The sequence below is a fragment of the Lacerta agilis genome, chromosome 4 (genome assembly GCF_009819535.1).
Source record: "Lacerta agilis isolate rLacAgi1 chromosome 4, rLacAgi1.pri, whole genome shotgun sequence".
NCBI lineage: Eukaryota > Metazoa > Chordata > Lepidosauria > Squamata > Lacertidae > Lacerta > Lacerta agilis.
The window spans coordinates 5,025,495-5,050,199 of record NC_046315.1 but is presented as its reverse complement, the minus strand read 5'-3'; the positions used below and the strand labels follow the sequence as shown (position 1 = coordinate 5,050,199).

General features: G+C 45.7%; 1 protein-coding gene and 1 long non-coding RNA gene across 2 annotated transcripts in view; both read left to right on the top strand.

Moving 5' to 3' along the window:
- Positions 1-24,705, top strand: part of LOC117045136 — a 506,969-nt gene that overhangs the window by 292,530 nt on the left and 189,734 nt on the right. Inside the window, 1 exon segment of the mRNA XM_033145927.1 lies at positions 14,989-16,419. Within this exon segment, the coding sequence (XP_033001818.1) occupies positions 14,989-16,419 (1,431 nt within the window).
- Positions 6,012-6,622, top strand: LOC117045164. Its single transcript, XR_004426407.1, has 3 exons — positions 6,012-6,046; positions 6,243-6,324; positions 6,610-6,622. It is a non-coding gene; the product is annotated as an uncharacterized LOC117045164 (long non-coding RNA).

The following is a 24,705-nucleotide window of genomic DNA, read 5'->3' as shown; positions in this document are numbered from 1 at the left end:
TCAGGCACCCAAAAGGTACTCTCGAGAGTTTGCAATCTCAGCCATTGCAAATGTAGCTGTAGTTTGCACTCATAACAGAGACACTCAGGCTCACTTCACAGATGTGAAAAAGCCACAACAACAGGTTGCAAAGTTCGACACTGTTCCTGCCAACACACACAGAGCAAGTGCTCTGGTCCCCTGGAGAATCGGTAATCAAAGGCTCCAACTGGTAAAACCAGTCTCAGAGAGTTCCAAGAATGGAACAAAGACAACAGGGTCATACTATATATATGATAACTGTTTGTTTGCTTCTCTTAATGATGCCTTAGCTTTTGCCGCTCTTTCATTGTCTAATATCGGGGGAGGATGTTATGATATTATTACAAGCTAAGCTGCGAAAGCTGCAGCAGCGAGGCCAGCGTGACTGTGTCTCTTTTCATTCTGTGGGAAAGCCACTAGTTCTACCAGCTTTCCCACACACGTGATGTTTTTGTACTGTACTGTTGTACTTTACTTTCGTTTCTGGCTCAGAGATGCTGGACACCTAATGCACAGCTCTGACTTCATGAGCTGGCAAGCAGAGACATACTCTGCATATTATCTGCAATAAAGTAGTTTTTAGCCTTAATGGCTTGTGTGTGTTGTTCTTCACACTGGGGAACAATCGCATATTATCAATGTGCCCCTGGACTTGAGTAGCCAGGAGGGCACGCAGGCTTCGTCCCTACCTGGGGGTCAGTCTCACAACTTGCCCCCGCGGGACGTATCATAACAGTAACCAGTGGCGTAGTAAGGGGGCGGGGGGCGGGTCGCCCTGAGTTGCGCCCTGGGGGGTGACACTCGCGACGGGGCCCCGCCCCCCACAATCAGCACCTCCAGCCAGTGGGGGGGGGAACCGCTGAAAGGGGGCTTTCCCCCTTTCAGCGGCTTTTTTCGCCGCCGGTTGGGCTCCCTGAGTGGAGCCTGGGCATGGAGAGGGGTGGGCCAGGCAGGAGGGGTAACACCCCTCCTCTCTGGCTCGCCCCCTCCTCTCCATGCCCCGGCAGCCAGCAGCGAAAGACTCTTCTTTTGCCGCTGGCTGCCGGGACATGAAGAGGGGCAGGCCAGCGAGGAGGGGTGACACAAGCGCGATGACCCTCCTTGCTGGCCCGGGCGGAGGCGTCGCTCCGTGTGCATGTTTCATGACGTCATGGGCACAGAGCGACGCCCCGCCCCACAGGGGTTCCGCTTGGGTTGCTGCCCCCGGCAGCCAAGCGACTTGCGATGCCCCTGGTTGTAACCATCCTGAGACCTAGGTGTATGGAATAGGCACCAACTCTTAAAGGCCTAGGGCTCTTTGCCCCCCCCCCCCATAAAATATTTGAGGAGGCCACTGTCGTGCAGCATAAATTAATAATGCAGAGTTTTCAGTGAAATAGTAAGAGCTTTACTAAGGTAAAGTAAACTTCTTCATAAACAATATGCTTCCAAACTATTTGACTGAGATTACATACTCACTCTGCTCAAAACTGAGGCAGACTGACTCTGACTGAAATATTACAGAGAAAACAGAGAGAAAATGGCTGCTGCTTCTAAGGAGAGTGAGTCACATGTCAGAGTGACTCAGCAGTTAGGCCTGAATAACTTTACTAGGCCCTAATGCTTGTTCAGTCCCAGCACTTCCCAGCCTCCTTTGCTCCACACGGAGGCCACTGCAGCAATCCCCTCGCACCCAGAGCAGGACATCCCAGGACCACATCCTCTCTGTCCCAAAGGGACTGTTGCTGGCAAAGTAGCCGAAAATGGGCGCTGCTACTCATTGAGCCACCAGGGACCTTGGCATCAATGGCTGTGTGTGTGTTAAACTATCTTAATAGAATAATAATAATAATAATAATAATAATAAATAATAAATTACCTGCCTAAATAAATTTCAAGGGAGATGTCTTTGGGCCCGCCCACTTGGCCCTCGGGGTGTTGACCAGATACATACCTGGCCCTCAGAGCAAAGAAAATGGGACCCCACCCCAGGAGTGTCTTGAGAGCGGCAAGAGAGTCCAAGTGCAAGAAAAGGAGATAGAAGCAAGGGAGTGGGGGTGGGGAGCAACTCCTGAGGACCCCCAGGTGAGGACCCACACTAGAGCCAAGAATCCATCTTTCATAAGATACAAACGATTCCCTTGTCAGTCAGTTCTGACTTCATACATTGACTGGAAGGCAGCAGAAACCAGGTTGACTAATCTCACAGAAATCCCTTCAGTTGCCTCCACAGTCCAGTGTGCCTTGAAGATCTCGCTGAACATTTCATTTACGAGGAGTGGGCGTTGCTGGATCCTGACCAAAGAGCTCTGCATAAGGACGTCATGGAGGAGAATTGTGGGATCGTGGCCTCTCTTGGTAAGGCTCCCTGTGGGATTTTTATATCTGCATGGAAATTCAAAAAATACCTCTATGTGACCAACTCATATATTTTCACAGAGCTCAACAGCGCCCCCTATAACACCTGGGAACCCAACACCCCCATAATAAACAGTAAATAACAGTTATTTCTGTGAACAATCTTCCTCAAATTATTCCTTTTTCTACCATGATTGGGCTGCTCTGAACTGCCCAGGCCATCTTAAATGTCAGCTTCAGCTTGGCGCAGGCCAGGGTCCTGCAGGACGTTGTAGGTGCGGTAGTTGCTGACGCCACCAGGTGAGCGTGCACCAGGTGCCTCACCGCCTCCTTCGACCCGGCTACGGAAGCAACGCTCTCACCGCCCTCTGCTCCGCCGCCGGCCTGGCTCAGCGGCCGCGCCAAGAGTATCATGGGCCATGCGCCGCGCCACTGCCGCAGGGCAGCCAGCAGAAGGACCCGCTCATGGCTGCGGGCTCACCGTAGGCTCGCTGCCCTGCCGCAAGGCTGGAGGAGGTGAGGAGAGCGGCAGCAGCGGGAACCAGAAGCCGGAAGCTCCCTGCCCCGCCGCGAGGCTGGAGGAGGTGAGGAGAGCGGCGGGGGCGGCGGGAACCTGAAGCGGAGCTGCTCCTCCTCCTCGTCTTCGCCGGCTCTCGGAGGGAGTCTGCTTCCTCCTCAGGCACAGCTCCGCCGCCCTTCCCTCCCTCTGGCAGCTGCTGCTGTTGCTGCTGCTGCCGGCAACAAGCCCCGACTTTTTCCCCCATAGGAACGCATTAATTAAATTTCAATGCATTCCTATGGGAAACCGTGCTTCGCAAGAGGAAATTTCCGCAAGACAAAACGACTTGCAGAACGAATTAATTTCGTCTTGCGAGGTACCACTGTCTTGTCTGTATTCACATTAGGGGAAAGTAACTGCATTCCTGTTCCAGAAGGAACAGCTACTATTGGTTCATTCAAGTTGCTGCATTTGGATCCTCAGTCTTATTGGTTCCCAGCAAAAGGCAGCTTTGTGATTGCTTGAGATTGTTCCCTCCAAAATGTATCTTTTCTAGCCAGTCTTTCTGTCCCTATAAATGTATCTCCCTCTCCTCAGTTCCCCAGTCTTGTTTGCCTGAATAAAGAATGTTACATGAAGAAGCTGTCTCCTGCCTGCTATGTCAGAGCTGAAATCACTTGCTGAATCACGACCCCCACGTTACAACAGTTACAACGATTCTGACTGAACAATGTACAATTATTTGAAAAGTTATTGTAAACAATTCATTTGCAGGATTATTTTAAAATTAAAAAATAATCTTACAAAACTTTGACTCAGAAAGAAAGAGGGATCAAACAAAAAAGTTGGATTATGGAGGAGATGCAGTGCTAGAACTCAGGACCCGCTGCCTTGAGGGACATCTAAGAACAGTTTGGCAGGGGAAAGGTCTCCCTTGGGAGGGGGTGGATTCTCCTTCCTTGGACGTTTCTAAGCAGAGATCGGACGGCCATCTGCCATGGATGCTTCAGCTGAGATTCCTGCATTGCTGGGGGTTGGACTAGATGACCCTCGGATCCCCTCCTATCTCTCCACTCCTGAATTCGAGGAGGAGGTTCCTTGCCTCCTGCAAAGCCCTTTTCTCTGCAAGTTGTTCCTCCGATTTCTGGCCAAGGGAGGGAGATGCTCAGAGTCTAACCAAGAGCCTCACCCCCAAAAGGATATTTGGGCATTGGCGTAGCCCACCTAAATCCATAAAAAAGAATACAAAGCCGAGGTTCTGGCAAGTGAGAGAGGGTTGATCTGGTACTCGGCTTTGCAAGGGTTAAAGGGAACGGAGCTGCCTTCCTAGAGAGGACAGGAAGCAAGAGGGGGCCAGGTCCTCCAGAGCCAAGGCCCCTCCCTCCCCAGTCCTCTCCTGTAAGGCCTGCATCGCTGTCCCTCCTGGGATCTGGTGAGTCTCCTCTCTCTCTCTCCCCCCCCCCCCCCCGAGGGTGCAGTGGGGAGGCGGTGGGGGGTCCCAGGGCTGCAGCAGGGGAGGATGCCAACCTGGGGGGCCTGATCTGCTCATGCAGGGGGAGGAGAGGGTCCTGCCAGGGAGGGGCGAGGTCTGCAACGCTCTCCTTCCTGGAGATCACAGGATCCCAAACTCATTTTGCATTTCAGAAAAAAACTGACACCCATGAAATCTGCCTTCTTTGAACAAAGGAGTGCCTAGGACTTTAACTGTGTGCTCCGCGTCATTTCACAACAGAGGAAACATGTGCAAATGGTTTAATAAAGCTGGACGAGGAGGTGGACTAGCCCCCCCCCCCCGAAAAAAAACCACGTGGAGGAAGGAAGGAAAGGGGGGAGAGAAAGGCCAGGAATGAAGAGAGTGGTTCCAGCCCATAGTCTGGTTGCTGCATTGCAGACCAGTTTCCCAGTGTCTCCAAGGGCAGCTCCACATGGAGGCCACTGCAGCAATCCCCTCGCACCCAGAGCAGGGCATCCCAGGACCACATCCTCTCTGTCCCAAAGGAATTGTTGCTGGCAAAGCAGCCGGAAATGGATGCTGCTACTCACTGAGTCTCCGGGGACCTTGGCATCAATGGCTGTGTGTGTGTTAAACTATCTTAATAGAATAATAATAATAATAATAATAATAATAATAAATTACCCCCCTAAATTTCAAGGGAGATGTCTTTGGCTCCACACACTTGGCCCTCAGGGGGTTGGGCAGATACATACCTGGCCCTCAGAGCAAAGAAAAAGGAACCGCACCCCAGGAGTCTGTCTTGAAAGTGGCAGATATTCCAAGTGCAAGAAAAGGAGACAGAAGCAGGGGATGGGGGTGGGGAGCAACTCCTGAGGACCCCCGGGTGAGGACCCCCACTAGAGCCAAGCCTCCATTTTTCACAAGATACAAAGGATTCCAGTGTCAGTCGGTTCTGACTTCATGCATTGACTGGAAGGCAGCAGAAACCATGTTGATTAATTTCACAGAAATCCCTTCAGTTGCCTCTACGTTTTGTGTTGCTAGAAGGCTAGAGACTTTTTCTTCTCGTCTTCCTCCTCCTCTTTCTTTTCAAAAAGATAGCTCATGGTCTGGGATGCGGTGTAGTCCAGCCCTGGTTCCCAGCAAGACTCTTCCATGCTTGCTCATGGAACCATTCTCCCCACCCCCACCCCGCCCATCAACCACATTCTGTAACAGAACAATTGAATTTGCTTTGTAGGATTTCCTACAGCTTCTCATTCAGACAGACAGAACTTGGCAGAAGACCAAAGGGTTCTTTCTGATTTCCTAGAGGCTTCCTGAGAGCACAGATGGATGAACGAGACTCAGCTGGCCCAGGAACAGGAAGAGGCCATGCCAACCAAACAGGGAGCAGTGGGGGATTCTGGGAAAACCCAGTGCAGAAGATCCTGGGTGAGGAGGACACCCTCCGCTCAGAGGTGCAGAGCCGGCAGTTGAGGCAGTTCTGTTGCCAGGAGGCCAAAGGACCCCGAGAGGTTTGCAGCCGACTCTACCACTTTTGCCACCAGTGGCTGAAGCCGGAAAGGCACACGAAAGCTGAGATGCTGGACCTGGTGATCTTGGAGCAGTTCCTGGCTGTCCTTCCCCCGGAGATGGAGAGCTGGGTGAGGGAATGCGGAGCGGAGACCAGTTCCCAGGCGGTGGCCCTGGCTGAAGGTTTCCTCCTGAGTCAGGCAGAGGAGAGAAAGCAGGTGAGAGAGACTTTCCTCTGGATACGCCCAAGGGGCTCCAAACAGGACAGAGAACATCCCATAATGGTCTGCTGATGGGCCATCCTTTTTTGGGGAAAGCACCCATGGAATGAGATCTCACACTCTTCAAGTCTTTTTCATTCTCTTTATAATATTTCTCACCATTCTCTGTTTTGAATCCTTGTTTCTATTGCAGGGAAAGCATCATTTTGTAGAAATGGACCTGGATTCCTGTGAGGCAGAGAGGCCTCCGTTGGACACCAGAGAGAGGCCACTGGGTAAGGAGGAAGGTGGATTTTCTCCATTTGGTCTCATTCTGTTAGTTTTCCCAACTCATCTGAGGGTTCTTTTCATCTTGTTTTGGGGGAAGACAGTTGGGAACAAGGGTCCAGAGGAGGGGAGATCTATTTCTGCACAACAAACATATGAAATGGGCACAAACATCCAAATGCTCTCAGCAGGTAAGGCTATCTCAAAGGCCCATCTGTAGTTAGAGATGCCCTGTTTCACCTGTGAGAGAAGCAGGCATTCCTGGCATCCTGTTTACATTTTTTCTCTTGCAGGTGACAGAATGATGCTGGCAAGACCTCCTGATCCGTCTTTTCATTGGGGCAGAAGGGAAGCAGCGGCTGTGGAACCAGATCAGGTCCGGGGAAGCTGCCTTGTGGGGACTGAGGCTGAGGGCTGGAGCAATGTCATGGACTGGTTGGGCATGGAGGAATGGTGGGAGGAAGCAGCCAGGGAACCAGGAAGGGAAGATGGTTCAGAGCCCAAGAAGTGGGGGTATAAGAAGGATGGGCGGTCAGAGGGGGGAGAGGGAGAAGCCTGGGAAGAGGAGGTGTCAGAAGCTGAAGGGGTAACAGGGCTTAGTGAGCTGGGAGATTCTGTGGCAGAATGCAGTGCAGAATCAAGAGGCGGAAGAGGAAGGAGGTGAGTGGGAGGAGGGAGCTCGAGAGGCTGAGGTGTGAGTCAGGAGAAGGAGGAGACACCGGTGTCTCTCTCTCCTTTTGCCAGAAGCCACCCTCCCTGCTTGTCTCTCAGAACCAGGAGACCCCCTGCATTGCAGGAATCTCTGCTAGACCATCCAAGACAGATGGCCATTCAAAATAGGCTTGTTTTATTTCTAGATTGATCAGTAAAATGTGCAGCAAAGCAATCCTATTGAAACTACACCGCAACGTACAGGAAGGAAACAAGAGAGCATTGTGTAGCAGATCATATTGATGCTGTCTCAGAAGAGGACATTTCCCTTTTTCTTTTAGGGTCCAGTGTGCTTTGAAGATGTTGCTGTTCGTTTCACGGATGAGGAGTGGGCGTTGCTGGATCCTGACCAGAGAGATCTGCATAAAGATGTCATGGAGGACAATTGTGGGATCATGGCCTCTCTTGGTAAGACTCCCTGTGGGATCTTCATATCTACCTGGAAATTCAAAAAATACCTCTATGTGACCAACCTCATACATTTTCACAGAGCTCTACAGCGCCCCCTATAACTCCTGGGAACCTAACACCCCCACAATAAACAGTAAATTACAGTGTTTTCTTTGAACAATTATTCCTTTTTCTACCATGATTGGGCTGCTGTGAACTGCCCAGGCCATCTTAAATGTCAGCTTCAGAATTGTTAGGAAAGATAAGTAGCTTCAGGTTTTATATTTTTGGTTTTGCTCCTGTCAGTCTTGGGTTGACCAAAGAGACGACTGACATTGGAGATGGAGGGGATGCCATGACTGGGCCAAACAAAATCCATCCCAGAGAAGAGCTAGGCTTATTGAATCTCAGGTAGTAGTAACAGTGGTGATGATGATGATGATGATGATAGTAATAAGGTGGAGTGAGATTAAAAGAGACTTGGATATATGGACTAGATTGAAACTGTCTTTGATGGGCAGAATTGTGGTTATTAAGATGAATGTATTGCCAAAGATGCTGTTTTTGTTTCAAGTTCTCCCGATTATTGATAAGTTAGACTGTTTTAAAAGGTGGCAAAAGGATTTGTCAAAATTCATCTGGCAGGGGAAGAAACCAAGGATAAAATATAAGTTATTGACAGACTCTAAGGAAAGAGGTGGATTCTCACTGCCAGATCTTAAGATTTATTTTGAAGCTGCAGCCTTTTGCTGGTTAAAGGATTGGTTTAAGCTAGAAAATTCTGATGTATTAGACTTGGAAGGACATGGCAATGTATTTGGCTGGCATGCATATCTTTGGTATGATAAAGTTAAGGCCCACAAAGCATTTAAATCTCACATTATCAGGAAAGCATTGTATCAGGTTTGGATTCGGAACAAAGATTTGCTAGAAAGAAAGACTCCCAGATGGATATCACCAGTAGAAGGGAAGGCCTATAAAAGACCTAATATGCCTGTTAATTGGCCGAAATATGCTGATATACTAGATCAAGAAGGTCAGAATTTTAAATTGAAGAGTTATGTGCAATTGAAAGGGAAAGTATCTGATTGGTTGCAATACTACCAGATAAATGAAGTTTATAAGTTGGATAAGAAACAAGGCTTTCAGTCAGAGAAATCCAAGTTGGAAACAGAGTTGATAGAACCAAATACTAAAAATCTTTCCAGAATGTACAATTTGTTGCTAGAGTGGCATACAAAGGATGAAATGGTCAAATTGGAAATGATTGATTGGGCAAAAGATGTTGGACATAATATAATGTGGGAAGATTGGGAGAAATTGTGGAAGGAGGGTACTAAGTTTACTGCATGCAATATGTTCAGGGAAAATATCATGAAAATGATTTACAGATGGTACTTAACTGCAGTCAAGTTAGCTAAAATGTATCATGGTTTGTGTAATAAATGCTGGAAAGGTAAGCAAGTGGAAGGTACCTCCTTTCATATGTGGTGGACGTGCCCAAAGGACTTCTGGGAGAAGATATATAATGAACTTAAAAAGGTGTTGAAAAACACATTTAGTAAAAAACCAGAGGCCTTTCTGCTGGGCATGACCAACTATGAAATCCCCAACAAGGACAGATCATTTTTTATGTATGCCACAACAGCTGCTAGGATTCTATTAGCTAAAATCTGGAAAACTGAAGAACTACCAACAGTGGAAGATTGGCAGATGAAGATGATGGAATATATGGAACTCGCAGAACTGACCGGGAAACTCCGAGACCAGAGGGAAGAAGCGGTGCAGGAGGATTGGAAGAAATTTAAAGACTATTTGAAACAGCATGTAAAGATTGTTATCTGAGAATGAAATCAGAGGACATATAAGGTTACAGTTATGAAATTAGTTAGTTTAAGATAGGAGATAAGAATTAGGTAATAGTATTTCTTTTTATATGGAATAAGATTTGAAGAGAATGATGATTATACAATGTTATACAATTACTAAAGAGGATATGCAATGAACGCTGAAAGAGAGGATGTGAGGAGGTCCTCCAATAATGTTAGAAAATATTATAAGGATAATTAAATGAGTGTTTGTGTTTTTGTTGAGATTTTTAGTTTTGATTTTTTTTGCATTTTTGTATTTGTATTTTTATAATTTTTGTAGTGTTTTGTTTTTGTTGTATTATTAAAATTCAATAAATTCTTGTTAAAAAAAAAGAATAGTAATAGGATGGTACCTCTGTTTACAAACTTAATCTTTTCCGGAACAGGACTGTTCTTAAATTGAGGTACCACTGTAATAATACCGGTAACTAAAATTTTTATTTATACCCTGCCCATTTGGCTTTGTTACCCCAGCCACTCTGGGCGGCTTCCAGCACATGAAACATAAATAATAATAATCTCATCCCATATAAAAAAATATTTACTTTAAAATGAACAACTTATACTAGTGGCCAAAATTGTGGAAACCTTTTGTGAAAAGTGTATTTCTGAGGTTTTATGGCTCATAACACCACTTTTGTGTGTAGTAATACCATAAAATTATATATCAGTGGAAAGATGATTTAATGAAGAAAGTAAGGGAATAACTTTTATGAAGGAATATTTATTAGAACAGCAATCATAAAGAAAAAACCTGAAACCTTTGGTAACCATTGGTAACCTTTAGCTTTAATTACGGCTTTACAACGCCTTCCCAGAAAGTGAACCAAGTTTTTAGTTCTGCAGCCGTAATAATGTGTAACCAAGACTGAATTATTGCCTCTGTTAATTGGGCTTTATTGCTGGGTTGCTTCTGACTAACAAGTTTCTTTGGTCGGCTCCATAGATTTCCGACTGGGTTAAAGTTTGGGCTATTCCCAGGCCATTCCAGCAGTGGAATAGGATTATCTTGAAAGCACCTTTTGCACACAGCAGCAACATGACATGGAGCTGAATCCAGTTGAAATGGAATATATATATATGCTTCAGTATCTGGGAAAAGATCACCTGCGGAATGCTTCAGTTTGGGATCAAGTATTTCATTTATGCATTTTGGGGCATTTACATTCCCATTAATGACGCAAATTCTGCCCAAACCTTTTGCTGCCATACAACCCCAGAACTGACAACCAGAGAATCACGGGGTGAACGTCTGCCCCAGCTGGGGTGTGGTGGGTTGGGGTTTATCTTTTAGAGACATCTCCCATATTGAATACTCACCCCTCCACTGGCTCAAAGATGATTTACCAGTGAGGTGTTGTTACCCCCCTATTGAGGAGGCTAACATGAAGCTTGGGATCTCCACTATTGAAGGGCTAGGGAGGTATGGCGGTGGGGCTAGCTATCACTACGGGCGAAGGGCTTTGAGATGCAATAATGCTCGAACCCCTTCCAATCTACGCCCCATCCCGAAGGACGAGGGTAGGGTGAGCAGGGATTATCCACCTCCGTCATTGGTGCTGTGCAATGCCAGGTCCATTGGCAATAAAACCGCCACCATGCGTGACTTCTTTGTCTCGCTGGGGGTTGACCTGGCTTGCGTGACGGAGACCTGGGTGCGGGAAGGTGAAGTAGTCTCCCTACGTGAGATAGCACCCTTAGGTTTTTCCGTCCTCCACCAATCACGGACTGTGGGTCGGGGGGGAGGAGTAGCATTGTTAATCCGGGAGGGTTGCTCTTTCAGAGCTCTGCCAGTACCGGCGATCTCCGGTATTGAATGTGTTGGTCTTGTGTGGGGTTCCAAGGAGAGCTTGGCTGTCTGGCTGGTGTACCGACCACCCAGCGCACCAGCAGCCACCCTGTCAGACCTGTTGGAGGTGGTGGCGGGCTGGGCCTTGGAGTTCCCAAACCTACTGGTTTTTGGAGACTTCAACGTCCATGCCGATGACACTCCCTCCTCACAGGCTCTGGACCTAGTGACCTCCATGGTGACACTAGGGCTCTCCCAGTTTGTTTTGGGCCCCACACACCAAGCAGGCCACACACTGGATTTGATCTTTGGTGCTGGCATAGATGTGATCATGCTCCCCTCTGTGGAAGTGCCATGGTCTGATCACTACACTCTGAGAGCCAAGATTGACTTTCCGCTCCTCCCCTGCTCGGGTGGCGAGCCTATTTTGGCTCGCCCGCGAAGGCTGATGGATCCAGATAGATTCTGTCAGGCTTTGCGGGACCCTGCTCCCCCTGGCGACTCATTAGATGACCTTGTCAAAGACTGGAATAACCGACTCTTGACGGCCATTGATGAGATCGCACCTAAGCGCCCTCTGCGACCCCGCAGAAACCGGACCCCTTGGTTTACTGAGGAGCTCCGGAAAATGAAGCGGGAGCTCAGACGGCTAGAGCGAGTATGGCGGCGTGCTCGCGACGGAGCCTCAAGAACATCTTATAGGATGCTTATGAAAACCTATGAGATGGCAATGAAGGCGGCAAAGAAGTCTTACTTCTCAGCTTCCATTGCATCTGCTAGCTCTCGCCCAGCACAACTCTTTAGAATAATTAGGTCTTTAACAACCCTAGAGGGACAACCAAATTTAAATACAAATTCGACTCATAGCTGTGAGGCATTTGCGAGCTTTTTTGCGGAGAAAGTCTTGCTGCTCCGCCGTGACCTCCCTGCCAATTTGGATACAATAATGGAACTGGAGGCCCCTCGACTGTCCTCGGGTCCAGTATTGGACCACTTTGATCGGATACTCCCTGCCGATGTAGACAGATTCCTCCAAGCTGGAAGGCCCACCACTTGCCCCCTTGACCCGTGCCCGTCTTGGCTGATTAGAGCGTGTCCAGACGAGGTACGGGCCCCTCTGGGTGAGATCATAAATTTGTCCCTTGGCACGGAGACTTTCCCACAGCTTTGGTGGCGCTAACAGATGATCTCCGTAGACAGCTGGATCGAGGCGGTTCGGGCCTGCTGATTCTTTTAGATTTGTCAGCAGCCTTCGATATGGTCGACCACGATCTTTTAGACCACCGCCTTGCCGACGTGGGGATTCAGGCCACAGTTCGACAATGGGTGCGCTCCTTTATCTCAGGTCGGGGACAGAGAGTGGTGCTAGGGAGGGAGTTGTCGCCGCGACACTCCTTGGTGTGTGGAGTTCCGCAGGGCACAATCCTTTCCCCGATGCTTTTTAATATCTTTATGCGCCCTCTTGCCCAGATTGTCCGGAGTTTCGGGCTGGGCTGTCATCAATATGCTGATGACACCCAGCTTTATCTGTTGATGGACGGCCGCCCTGACTCGGTCCCAGACACTGGCCAGGTGCTTGGAGGCTGTGGCTGCATGGATGCGTGGGAGCCGGTTGAAGTTAAACCCTTCGAAGACAGAGGTCCTCTGGCTGGGTCGGGACGACATGGGGTTGGGAGGCCAACTCCCATCTCTTGCGGGGGCCCAACTAGTGCCAGCGCCTTCTGTCAAGAGTTTGGGTGTAACCTTTGATGCCTCTCTTTCTATGGAGGCACAGGTTGCAACCACAGCAAAGGTGGCATTTTTCCATCTCCGCCGTATTAAACAGTTGGCCCCCTACCTCTCTCGCCCTGATCTGGCCATAGTGATCCATGCGACGGTCACCTCCAGACTTGATTATTGTAACTCGCTCTACGCGGGGCTGCCCCTAAAACTGACCCAGAAACTCCAGCGGGTGCAGAATGCCGCGGCGAGGCTCCTTACCGGGTCTTTGCCGCAGGACCACATTCATCCAGTGCTTTACCAGCTGCACTGGCTCCCGGTGGAGTACAGGATCAGGTTTAAGGTGCTGGTTTTGACCTTTAAAGCCCTATGCGGTTTAGGACCCTCGTATTTAAGGGACCGCCTCTCCTGGTATGTCCCATGTAGGACCTTAAGGTCCTCAAATAATAATCTTTTGGAGGTCCCGAGCAACAAAGACGTTAGGTTGGCCTCAAATAGGGCCAGGGCCTTCTCAATATTGGCCCCGACTTGGTGGAACAGCCTATCACAAGAGACCAGGGCCCTGCGGGATTTGGCATCTTTCCGCAGGGCCTGCAAGACGGAGCTGTTCCACCTGGCCTTTGGGTTGGTTTCTGTCTAATATTTATGCTTCATCTTTTATTGGTGGGATATTTTGAAATTGAGACCTGCAGTTTTAATTGAATTTTTAAATTTGTATTTTAATCTGTTATTTTAAATTGATCGTTTTTATGTTTCTTGCTGTGATTTTAATGGATGTTAGCCACCCTGAGCCCGGTTTTCTGGCTGGGAAGGGCGGGGTATAAATAAAATTATTATTATTATTATTATTATTATTATTATTATTATTATTATTATTATTATTATCATCATCACACTATCTGGGTGTTTCACGGTCGGTGTAATGCAAGTAGGATGTAAACCTTCTCTGATTCTTCTCTTCGCGTATTTCGTGCCATCACTACCAAGTAAGGAGATTTGGGTCTCATCGCTCCAAATAACACTGTCCCATTGTTCCGTTGTCCAGTTAACATGGGTTTAATCTTTTCAAGCTTTGCTTGAGAGATAACAATGGCTTTTTCCTTAGAATTCTAACATTTAGACCAGTCCTTGCACTCAACTTCACATTACATTTGCCATGTCATCTTGTATACACCCGGATGATTTTCTTCTGTCATTTAGGGACAGTCTCTCCATTCTTCAATCGTCACTTCCCTTTGTGCACCTTTTCCTGCCATTACCAGTCTGAATTTGGAGTGACTGAGTCTCCTTATACCTCTTCAAAAATATAGAAATGCCAGCTTTGGATAAGTTCCTCTCAATCTTTCATCTCATTTCTTTCTAATTGTAGCCTTGTTCACTTAATACTACAATTTTACATAGCTTTCTGGGTCATCATTTAAAACTTTGTGCCATTTCTATAATTTTATTATGTTTTACAGCCTCACTAAAGAAAAGAACATAAAAAATCAACCAACTTGATAGCAATCACATAACACACTGACAAAAGTCAAGCTAAGCAAGTTGTGCTTTTTGGCTATAACGTTTGATAGAATATGGGTAATTGAACAAACTTTGTTGAGTTACAGGTGGGTAGCCGTGTTGGTCAGCCATAGTCAAAACAAAATAAAAAATTAGTGTACATGCACATGTAAGCTCATACCAAGAACTAACTTAGTTGGTCTCTAAGGTGCTACTGGAAAGAATTTTTTATTTTGTTTAAACTTTGTTGAATTGCATTTTGATTAAATTATCTTTCCATTGATATATAATTTTATAATATTACTTCAAAAGAAGTGGTGTTATGAGCCATTAAACCTCTGACATACACTTTCCCCAAAAATTCTTCCACCGTTTTGACCACTACTGTATATCAAACAAAGCAACATTCAACAACTCATCAGAATCTAATAATATGTTGGTGACTGACAAAAAAACACAGGTAATGAACACACACCCAGCACCCTTCAGTTCTTCTCCATTTGTTCCTGAGGTTCTAATCTTGTTTTTTCTCCATTGCAGACTGTGATAAATCAGAAATCGAGAACAAAGGTGAACATGATAAAATCCCCAGAGAGAAGCCACGTAAAAATTTGAAGTGTGGAGAAAGCTGCAGTCAGAGCTCCCATTCCACTTCCCATCAAGAAAATCTCATTGGAAAGAAACTCTATCAGTGCATGGAATGTGGAAAGAGCTACAGTCAGAGTTCCAGTCTCACTTTCCATCAAAGAATTCATACAGGGGAGAAACCCTATCAGTGTGTGGAATGTGGAAAGAGCTTCAGTCAGAGTTCCAGTCTCACTAACCATCAGAGAATTCATACAGGGGAGAAACCCTATCAGTGTGTGGAATGTGGAAAGAGCTTTAGTCACAGCCACCATCTCACTTACCATCAAAGAATTCATACGGGGGAGAAACCCTATCAGTGTGTGAAATGTGGAAAGAGCTTCAGTCGGAGCTCCTCTCTCACTTCCCATCAGAGAATTCATACAGGGGAGAAACCTTATCAGTGTGTGGAATGTGGAAAGAGCTTTAGTCACAGCCAGAGTCTCAGTTCCCATCAGAGAATTCATACAGGGGAGAAACCATATCAGTGTGTGGAATGTGGAAAGAGCTTCAGTCAGAGCTCCAAACTCACTTCACATCAAAGAATTCATACAGGAGAGAAACCCTATCAGTGTGTGGAATGTGGAAAGAGCTTCACTGATGGCTCCTCCCTCACTTCCCATCAAAGAATTCATAAAGGGGAGAAACCCTATCAGTGCGTGGAATGTGGAAAGAGCTTCAGCCTGAGCTCCTCTCTCACTTCCCATCAGAAAATTCATAAAGGAGAGAAACCCTATCAGTGTTTTGAATGTGGAAAGAGCTTCATTCGGAGCTCCTCTCTCACTTCCCATCAAAGAATTCATACAGGAGAGAAACCCTATCAGTGTGTGGAATGTGGAAAGAGCTTCAGTCACAGCCACAGTCTAAGTTACCATCAGAGAATTCATACAGGAGAGAAACCATATCAGTGTGTGGAATGTGGAAAGAGCTTCAGTCAGAACTCCAAACTCACTTCCCATCAAAGAATTCATACAGGGGAGAAACCCTATCAGTGTGTGGAATGTGGAAAGAGCTTCAGTCAGAGCTCCCAACTCACTTCCCATCAAAGAATTCATACAGGAGAGAAACCCTATCAGTGTGTGGAATGTGGAAAGAGCTTCAATACGAGCTCCTATCTCACTTTCCATCAAAGAATTCATACAGGGGAGAAACCCTATCAGTGTGTGGAATGTGGAAAGAGCTTCAATACGAGCTCCTATCTCACTTTCCATCAAAGAATTCATACAGGGGAGAAACCATATCAGTGTGTGGAATGTGGAAAGAGCTTCATTCAGAGCTCCTCTCTCACTTCCCATAAAAGAATTCATACAGGAGAGAAACCCTATCAGTGTGTAGAATGTGGAAAGAGCTTCAGTCACAGCCACAGTCTAAGTTACCATCAGAGAATTCATACAGGGGAGAAACCATATCAGTGCTTTGAATGTGGAAAGAGCTTCACTGAGAGGTCCTCTCTCACTTCTCATCAAAGAATTCATACAGGGGAGAAACCATATCAGTGTGTGGAATGTGGAAAGAGCTTTAGTCGTAGCTCCTCTCTCACTTCCCATCAGAGAATTCATACGGGGGATAAACCCTATTAGTGTGTGGAATGTGGAAAAAGCTTCAGTTGGAGGTCCTATATAACTTCCCATCAAAGAATTCATTCAGGGGAGAAACCTTATCAGTGTGGAATGTGGAATGATAGCTGATAGCTCCTCTCTCACTTCCCATCAAAGAATCCATACAAAGGTCAGAAAACCACTATACACCTTTAAGAGCCAGGCAAATATGCACCTTTTTAGCCAGGCCTTTGCCTGGTTGACATTTAATGCCCTTTTAAAATGTGTTTTGTATTTTTATGTTGTGTTTTTATATTGTAACCATCCTGAGACCTGTGGGTGCAGTGAATAGGCGCCAACTTTTAAAGGCTTAGGGGTCTTTGCCCCACCAATAAAATATTTGTGAGGCCACACCCAAGTTTTGTGTGTGTGTGTTTGAAATGCAACCTCTTATTCTTCCACAACTTGCCATATAAATTCTCATTCAATTTCCCCTCCTAAAAATGAATCATAGAGTTGGAAGAGACCACAAGTGCCATCCAGTCCAACCCCCTGACAGATGGCTGTCAAGCCTCTACTTAAAGACCTCCAAAGAAGGAGACTCTACCACACTCCTTGGCAGCCAATTCCACTGTCGAACAACTCTTACTGTCAAGTTCTTCCAAATGTTCAGGTGGAATCTTCTTTCTTGTAGTTGGAATCCATTGTCATCCAATCCATTGAATCCATCCAAATACACAAAGGTCGTGAGGAAAACAAAATACAAGAAAATACAAACTTGGACAGGTCCAATATTTGCGGGCCAAACACAAAAGTTGCTTTAAAGAAGGTTTTTTGAAACTTGCGTCCCAAGCAGCTCCCAGACTACAGTTCCCATCATCTCTGACACACTCTGCTGGCCAAAGGCGGTCTACAACAGAGATCTGAGTGTGTTTTTTATCTCTTGTCTGGCAAGTTACCTGATTGCATTATCTAGGTTTTGGCCACTCTTTTGTTATTATAAATAACTAATTCCTGAATGTAGGTCACAGGTTTACACCCTGTTTATATTTTGAATCTGCCCAAGAGGAAAGAGACAAGGGGGAGGTTTCCCACTTTGACCTAGAAGAGAAATATTTGAGGTCAATTTGTTCCGGACCCAATATGTGGTTTTCAGACATGTGGTTTATAGGTATGAACGTTTAATTTTTTTAATATATCACCTTAAAATTCTTATAACAGTCTATTTGCAGAAACAACAAAATGGACTGGTTTCACTGGCAGGGTTTGAATAAACGTTCATAACTTTATTTCAGTTACAGGTAGGTAGTCGTGTTAGTCTGCCATAGTCAAAACAAAATAAAAAATAAAAATTCCTTCCAGTAGTACCTTAGAGACCAAGTACGTTTGTTCTTGGTATGAGCTTTGGTGTGCATGCACACTTCTTCGGATACACTGAAGGTGCAACTGGAAGGAAATTTTTTTACTTTTTATTTTGTTTTAACTTTATTTCAGTAACATATATTTTAGAGAAATGATAAAGGAATTTACTTTTCCATAAGAAAAGCAGGATACAACAAATAAAGCTAAGTAACTCTGCAGAGGGGGAGTTGAGGGAAGTCCAGAGGAGGGGAGGGAGAACAATGGTATATAACATGATGATTGAGATCTATATTTTTATTTGTTATAAAATTCAATAAATATTCATTTAAAAAAGGAAGGAAAAAAGAGACATGTGACATACCAGCCTCATATCCAGCAACAGGAGGAGTGACTTGCTAACACAGCACACATGATTGCAGGTGTTACGGAAATGACATTTGGGGGGGCACATCTTTAAAGTTGTTACAATGTGTTCAATTCTGGGCACCACAGAAGGATAAGGAACGTGTCTGCAAGAAGAAGAAGAAGAGTTTGGATCTGATACCCCGCTTTATCACTACCCGAAGGAGTCTCAAAGCGGCTCACATTCTCCTTTCCCTTCCTCTGTCAGGTGAGTGGGGCGGAGCGACTTCAGAAAAGTGTGACTAGCCCAAGGTCACCCAGCAGCTGCATGTGGAGGAGCGGAGACGTGAACCCGGATCCCCAGATTACGAGTCTACTGCTCCTAACCACTACACCACAATGCAAGCATTGGGGAGAGAATTTTAAGTTATGGTGGGGTGGGGTGATGGGTTGAAATTCAGCCAAGCTTTGCTGTTTTGTAGAAAAAGATGTAAGGGTTGGTTTCCAGAGTTTGGAATAGAGAGTGTTAAGAAGCAGGAGATGAAATGGGGTGATGTTTTGAAACAGAGCTGGTGATATCAAGCATTTGAGTGATTATCTGGCAGTGGGGGTCCATCATTTTGTCTGTTATTCAAATAAGATCTCAAATATGCTAAAGTCTTGCCAAAGTTTAAAGCACATTTGTTGTTGTTGTTCAGTCGTTCAGTCGTGTCCGACTCTTCGTGACCCCATGGACCAGAGCACGCCAGGCACGCCTATCCTTCACTGCCTCTCGCAGTTTGGCCAAACTCATGTTAGTAGCTTCGAGAACACTGTCCAACCATCTCATCCTCTGTCGTCCCCTTCTCCTTGTGCCCTCCATCTTTCCCAACATCAGGGTCTTTTCTAGGGAGTCTTCTCTTCTCATGAGGTGGCCAAAGTACTGGAGCCTCAACTTCAGGATCTGTCCTTCTAGTGAGCACTCAGGGCTGATTTCTTTGAGAATGGATAGGTTTGATCTTCTTGCAGTCCATGGGACTCTCAAGAGTCTCCTCCAGCACCATAATTCAAAAGCATCAATTCTTCGGCGATCAGCCTTCTTTATGGTCCAGCTCTCACTTCCGTACATTACTACTGGGAAAACCATAGCTTTAACTATACGGACCTTTGTCGGCAAGGTGATGTCTCTGCTTTTTAAGATGCTGTCTAGGTTTGTCATTGCTTTTCTCCCAAGAAGCAGGCGTCTTCTAATTTCGTGACTGCTGTCACCATCTGCAGTGATCATGGAACCCAAGAAAGTGAAATCTCTCACTGCCTCCTTAAAGCACATACAAATTCATAATTAGGTGAAATGTACCTTGACCATTTTCCCCTGAAAATAAAGGATAGAAAAATCTGGTCTGTTAATGGTAAGGCTGAAATGTCTGAGAATATTAAAAATCTTATGACTGTGACTGTGGCCATTTTCACTCATGCATTGTTTGCTAATTACCAGAGGGGGACACACACAAAATAATAATAAACCACACTAGTGAAACATTTTTGAATAGAGATCTGTACCCCAATGTCCTATAGATAAAAGAGGCATGGAGCTCCCAGTTTTCTTTTCCTGGGGTTGAGATATTTCTGTTTAATGCAGGAAACATGATCCATTAGTGCTGATACTTTATTAAGAATTTAATTTGATCAAACTTTGATTACTGGCTTTTGGTGCAAAAGTTGAGTTGTTGGGTTGTCTGAATGTTGAAGTTCTAATCTATTTAAAGTTTAAGATTTATAAGCCTACTTCCTAAGCAGCAAGAAACAGGAAAGCCTATGTATCAGAAACGTCTAAGGACATGAAACTGGGAAAGTGGATTTTATACTGACTGAACAGGTTTTATGCCCTTGGTAATTTGGTCTCTTAAATCTATCCCTTTGCCTTCCTTGAGTCCCTGGTAAGAAAAGCTAATCGTGGCTTTATTCAAATGGTAATTTAGTCAGGAGATGCAACACTTTAAATGGTTTAAGAGATTGCTGAATCATGAACCCCATACATGTACAGAGGTTATGTTATGTTTCTTTATGTAAAACTGGGAGCCATTGAGGGAACTGCAGTGAGAAGTACCCCTTTTGTGTGTTTGTGTAAAATTGTAAAAAGGTAAAGGGACCCCTGACCTTTAGGTCCAGTCGTGTCCGACTCTGGGGTTGCGGCGCTCATCTCGCGTTACTGGCCGAGGGAGCCAGCGTACAGCTTCTGGGTCGTGTGGCCAGCATGACGTAGCCACTTCTGGCAAACCAGAGCAGCGCACGGAAACACCGTTTACCGCCAGAGCGGTACCTATTGATCTACTTGCACCTTGACATGCTTTTGAACTGCTAGGTGGGCAGAAGCAGGGACCGAGCAATTGGAGCCTACCTTCTGATCAGCAAGCCCTAGGCTCAGTGGTTTAACCCACAGCACCACCCGCATCCCTGTGTTAAATTGTAGGTTCCCCCAAATCTTTGCCCCAGGGGGAAACAATGGTTAAGTACTGTAATAAGCAAAAATCTGCCCTTATTCCCTTATGGGGTACACAAGAGCCCTTGCAAAGTCCTTTGCAGGTTCTCCATTGGTAGGAGTAAAAAAACAGGCCAACCAGAGAAGATGGAGAAGCAAAGCAGCTAGGAAGCTTGCTCTTTATTGAAGCTGTTGCCAGTTCTTTTAATACTCTTGGATGTAGTTCATCTGGCCCTGGAGACTTGAATACATCTAAACTAGCCAAGTATTCTTGTATTACCTCCTCACTTATTCTGGGCTGTGTTTCCCCTGCTGAATCATCTGCTCCATATTCTTCAGGTTGAGCATTGTTTTCTTTTTTGGAGAAGACTGAGGCAAAGAAGGCATTGAGGAGTTCTGCCCTTTCTCTGTCCCCTGTTCGCATTTCACCATCTTCTCCTCTAAGGGACCCCACTGTTTCCTTGTTCTTCCTTTTGCTACGGACGTACCCATAAAAGCCCTTTTTATTGCTTTTAACCTCACTAGCAAGCCTGAGTTCATTCTGTGCTTTAGCTTTTCTGACTTTATCTCTACACGTGCTGGCTATTTGTTTGAATTCCTCTCTGGTGATCTCCCCCCTTTTCCATTTTTTGTACATATTCCTTTTAAATCTTAAATCAGTTAAAAGTTCTTTAGATAGCCACCCTGGCTTCTTTAGGCACCTTCCATGTTTTCGTCTCATTGGTACTGCTTGAAGTTGTGCTTTTAATATCTCCCTTTTAACCAACTCCCATCCATCATGAACTCCCTTCCCTTTTAGTATTAATGACCATGGGATCACACCCAGCATTTCCCTAAATTTTCTGAAGTCGGCTTTCTTAAAGTCTAGAATTTGAGTCTTAGTATACTTGGTTGCTCCTTTCCGCTGTATAATAAACTCCAGAAGAGCATGATCACTCCCACCTAATGATCCTGCCACTTCTACCCCACTTACCAAGTCATCACTATTGGTTAAGACCAAATCTAAAATGGCTGATCCTCTTGTTGCTTCTCCCACTTTCTGGACAATGAAATTGTCTGCATGGCCAGTGAGGAATCTGTTCAACCTTGTGCTCTTGACTGCGTTTGACATCCAACAAATATCAGGATAGTTGAAACCCCCATTACTACTATCTCACTTCCTTTTGAATGCTTGGTCATCTGTTCCAGGAAAACATCATCAGTTTGGCTTGGGGATCTGTAGTAAACTCCCACAATGAGATGCGGAGGATGCAGTATCTGCAAATAATACTTACAGGTGAAGAAATTATCTGATGAACAATCTGGATTCAGATTTACCATTCGACATTTCGGTAATTGCAACACAAAAAACTGTGTTTATGTATGGACCTGTCCCCTGCAAAAAGATGTACATTGGTAAATATTCTAGGCCTGTAAGACTCAGGATCAATGAACACCGATCCAGAATACGTAATCATATTATGGAAGTGCCGCTCGTGGAACATTACATTCAACAAAAACACACAGAAGGTGATTTCTTATTCTTCATTATATGGAAGCTTCCCCACGATCGTTTCCACCGCAAGAACTCCGATAGACTTCTCTTGCAACAAGAAACCAAATTTATCCATCTTTTCAATACAATCTTTCCCCAGGGTCTGAACAACCATAAGGATTTTACTTCCTTTCTATAATTTGCTTTATTCCTTACTGTACATTTAAGACAAACTGTATTGTTATTGCTTTAAATTCTCTCAGCATATTGTTATAACTCTTTTTGTAATCTCAAACTGTATGACTGCTACTTTAATTCTTTAGCAGACCACACCATATCTTTCTTTTAAATTCCACAAACGCTTTTTGAGTCACTCAACTCGAAATAATTGGTACACTTTGACCTGAAAACTCTAAGACACTAGTAGGTAAGATTAATTTGCCTTGTACATTCCCTTGCATATTTCATATATGTGCTTGTAAATTTGTAGATAACTAAGTCTCTAGACAATTTCAGACTGTCTGTCTACCTGGGGAAGAATACCGAAACAAGGCCTTGTCCTGGCGTTTTCATCTCATTTGTATTACATACCTCAAGGAATAAAACCTACAAGAGACTTATATAATTTGTATCTATCAAATCGTTATCTTGGCCTGAGTCCTTGGTGTCATTTTTGCTTCTTTTCCAGCATATATTTGTATATTAGCATAAAAGGCGTGCATAAGAAAGTATTGCTCATTTATCGATGAGAATAGGATTTATTTATTTTGAACTTCGCTTGGTTCCTCCTTGGTAGCCAGTGCTCAGGATCCGCTGCCTTGAGGGACATCTAAGAGCAGTTTAGCAGGGGAAAGGTCTCCCTTGGGAGGGGGTGGACTCTCCTTCCTTGGACGTTTCTAAGCAGAGATCGGATGGCCATCTGCCATGGATGCTTTAGCTGAGATTCCTGCATTGCTGGGGTTGGACTAGATGACCCTCGGATCCACTCCTATCTCTCCCATTCCTGAATTCCTTGTGATGATGAAGATAAGGAAAGTATGATGGAGTGTTTGGTTTTTAAGATGTTGAAAAATGTATGTAGGTTGTGTATGTTTTGTCGGAAATATGTGTATGTATTATAATTTGAAACATTAAAATAAAGCATTTTTATATATATAAAAAGGGAGGGGGTGGACTCTCCTTCCTTGGAGGTTTCTAAGCAGAGATCGGACAGCCATCTGCCATGGATGCTTTAGCTGAGATTCCTGCATTGCTGGGGTTGGACTAGATGACCCTCGGATCCACTCCTATCTCTCCCATTCCTGAATTCGAGGAGGAGGTTCCTTGCCTCCTGCAAAGCCCTTTTCCCTGCAAGCTGTTCCTCTGGTTTCTGGCCAAGGGAGGGAGAGCCTTACCCACACAACCAAGAGCCTTACCCACATAAGGATATCTGGGCATTGGTGCAGCCCCCCAAAATCCATAAAAAGAATAAAAAGTCGAGGTTCCGCCAAGAGGGAGAGAGCTGAGCTGGGTGGACTTGCCTTTGGAAGGGTTAAAGGGAACCGAGCTGCCTTCCTAGAGAGGACAGGAAGCAAGAGGGGGCCAGGTCCTCCAGAGCCAAGGCCCCTCCCTCTCCTGCAAGGGCTGCATGGCTGTCCCCTCCTGGGATCTGGTGAGTCTCCTCTCTCTCTCTCCCCCCAGAGGGTGCAGTGGGGAGGCGGTGGGGTCCCATGGCTGCAGCAGGGGAGGATGCCAGCCTGGGGGGCCTGATCTGCTCATGCAGGGGGAGGAGAGGGTTCTGCCAGGGAGGGGCGAGGTCTGCAAAGCTCTCCTTCCTGGAGATCAGAGGGTCTCAAACTCATTTGGCCTTTCAGAATAAAATGACTCCCACGAAATCTCCCTTCTTTAAACAAAGGAGTCCCTAGGACTTTAATTCTGCGTGACATCGCTCAGCGTCATTGCACAACAGAGGAAACATGTGCAAATGGTTTTCCAAAGCTGGACAGGAGGTTGCCAAACCCCCCCCCTCCCCGAAAAAAAAACCACGTGGAGGAAGGAAGTTAAAGTGGGAGAGAAAGGCCAGGCATAAAGAGAGGGATCCCAGCCCATAGCCTGGCTGCTGCATTGCAAACCAGTTTCCCAGTCGTCTCCAAGGGCAGCTCCACACAGAGGCCACTGCAGCAATCCCCTCGCACCCAGAGCAGGGCATCCCAGGACCACATCCTCCCTGTCCCAAAGGGATTGTTGCTGGCAAACCAGCCAGAAATGGACGCTGCTACTGACTGAGTCTCCAGGGTCCTTGGCATCAATGGCTATGTGTGTGTTAAACTATCTTAATGTAATAATAATAATACTGTAATAATAATAATAATAATAATAATAATAATAATAATAATAATAAATTACCTGCCTAAATTTCAAGGTAGATGTCTTTGGCCCTGCCACTTGGCCCTCAGGGGGTTGGGCAGATTCATACCTGGCCCTCAGAGCAAAGAAAAAGGGACCCCACCCCAGGAGTCTGTCTTGAGAGCGACAGAGCGTCCAAGTGCAAGAAAAGGAGACAGAATCAGGGGAGTGGGAGTGGGGAGCAGCTCCTGAGGACCCCCGGGTGAGGACCCCCACTAGAGCCAAG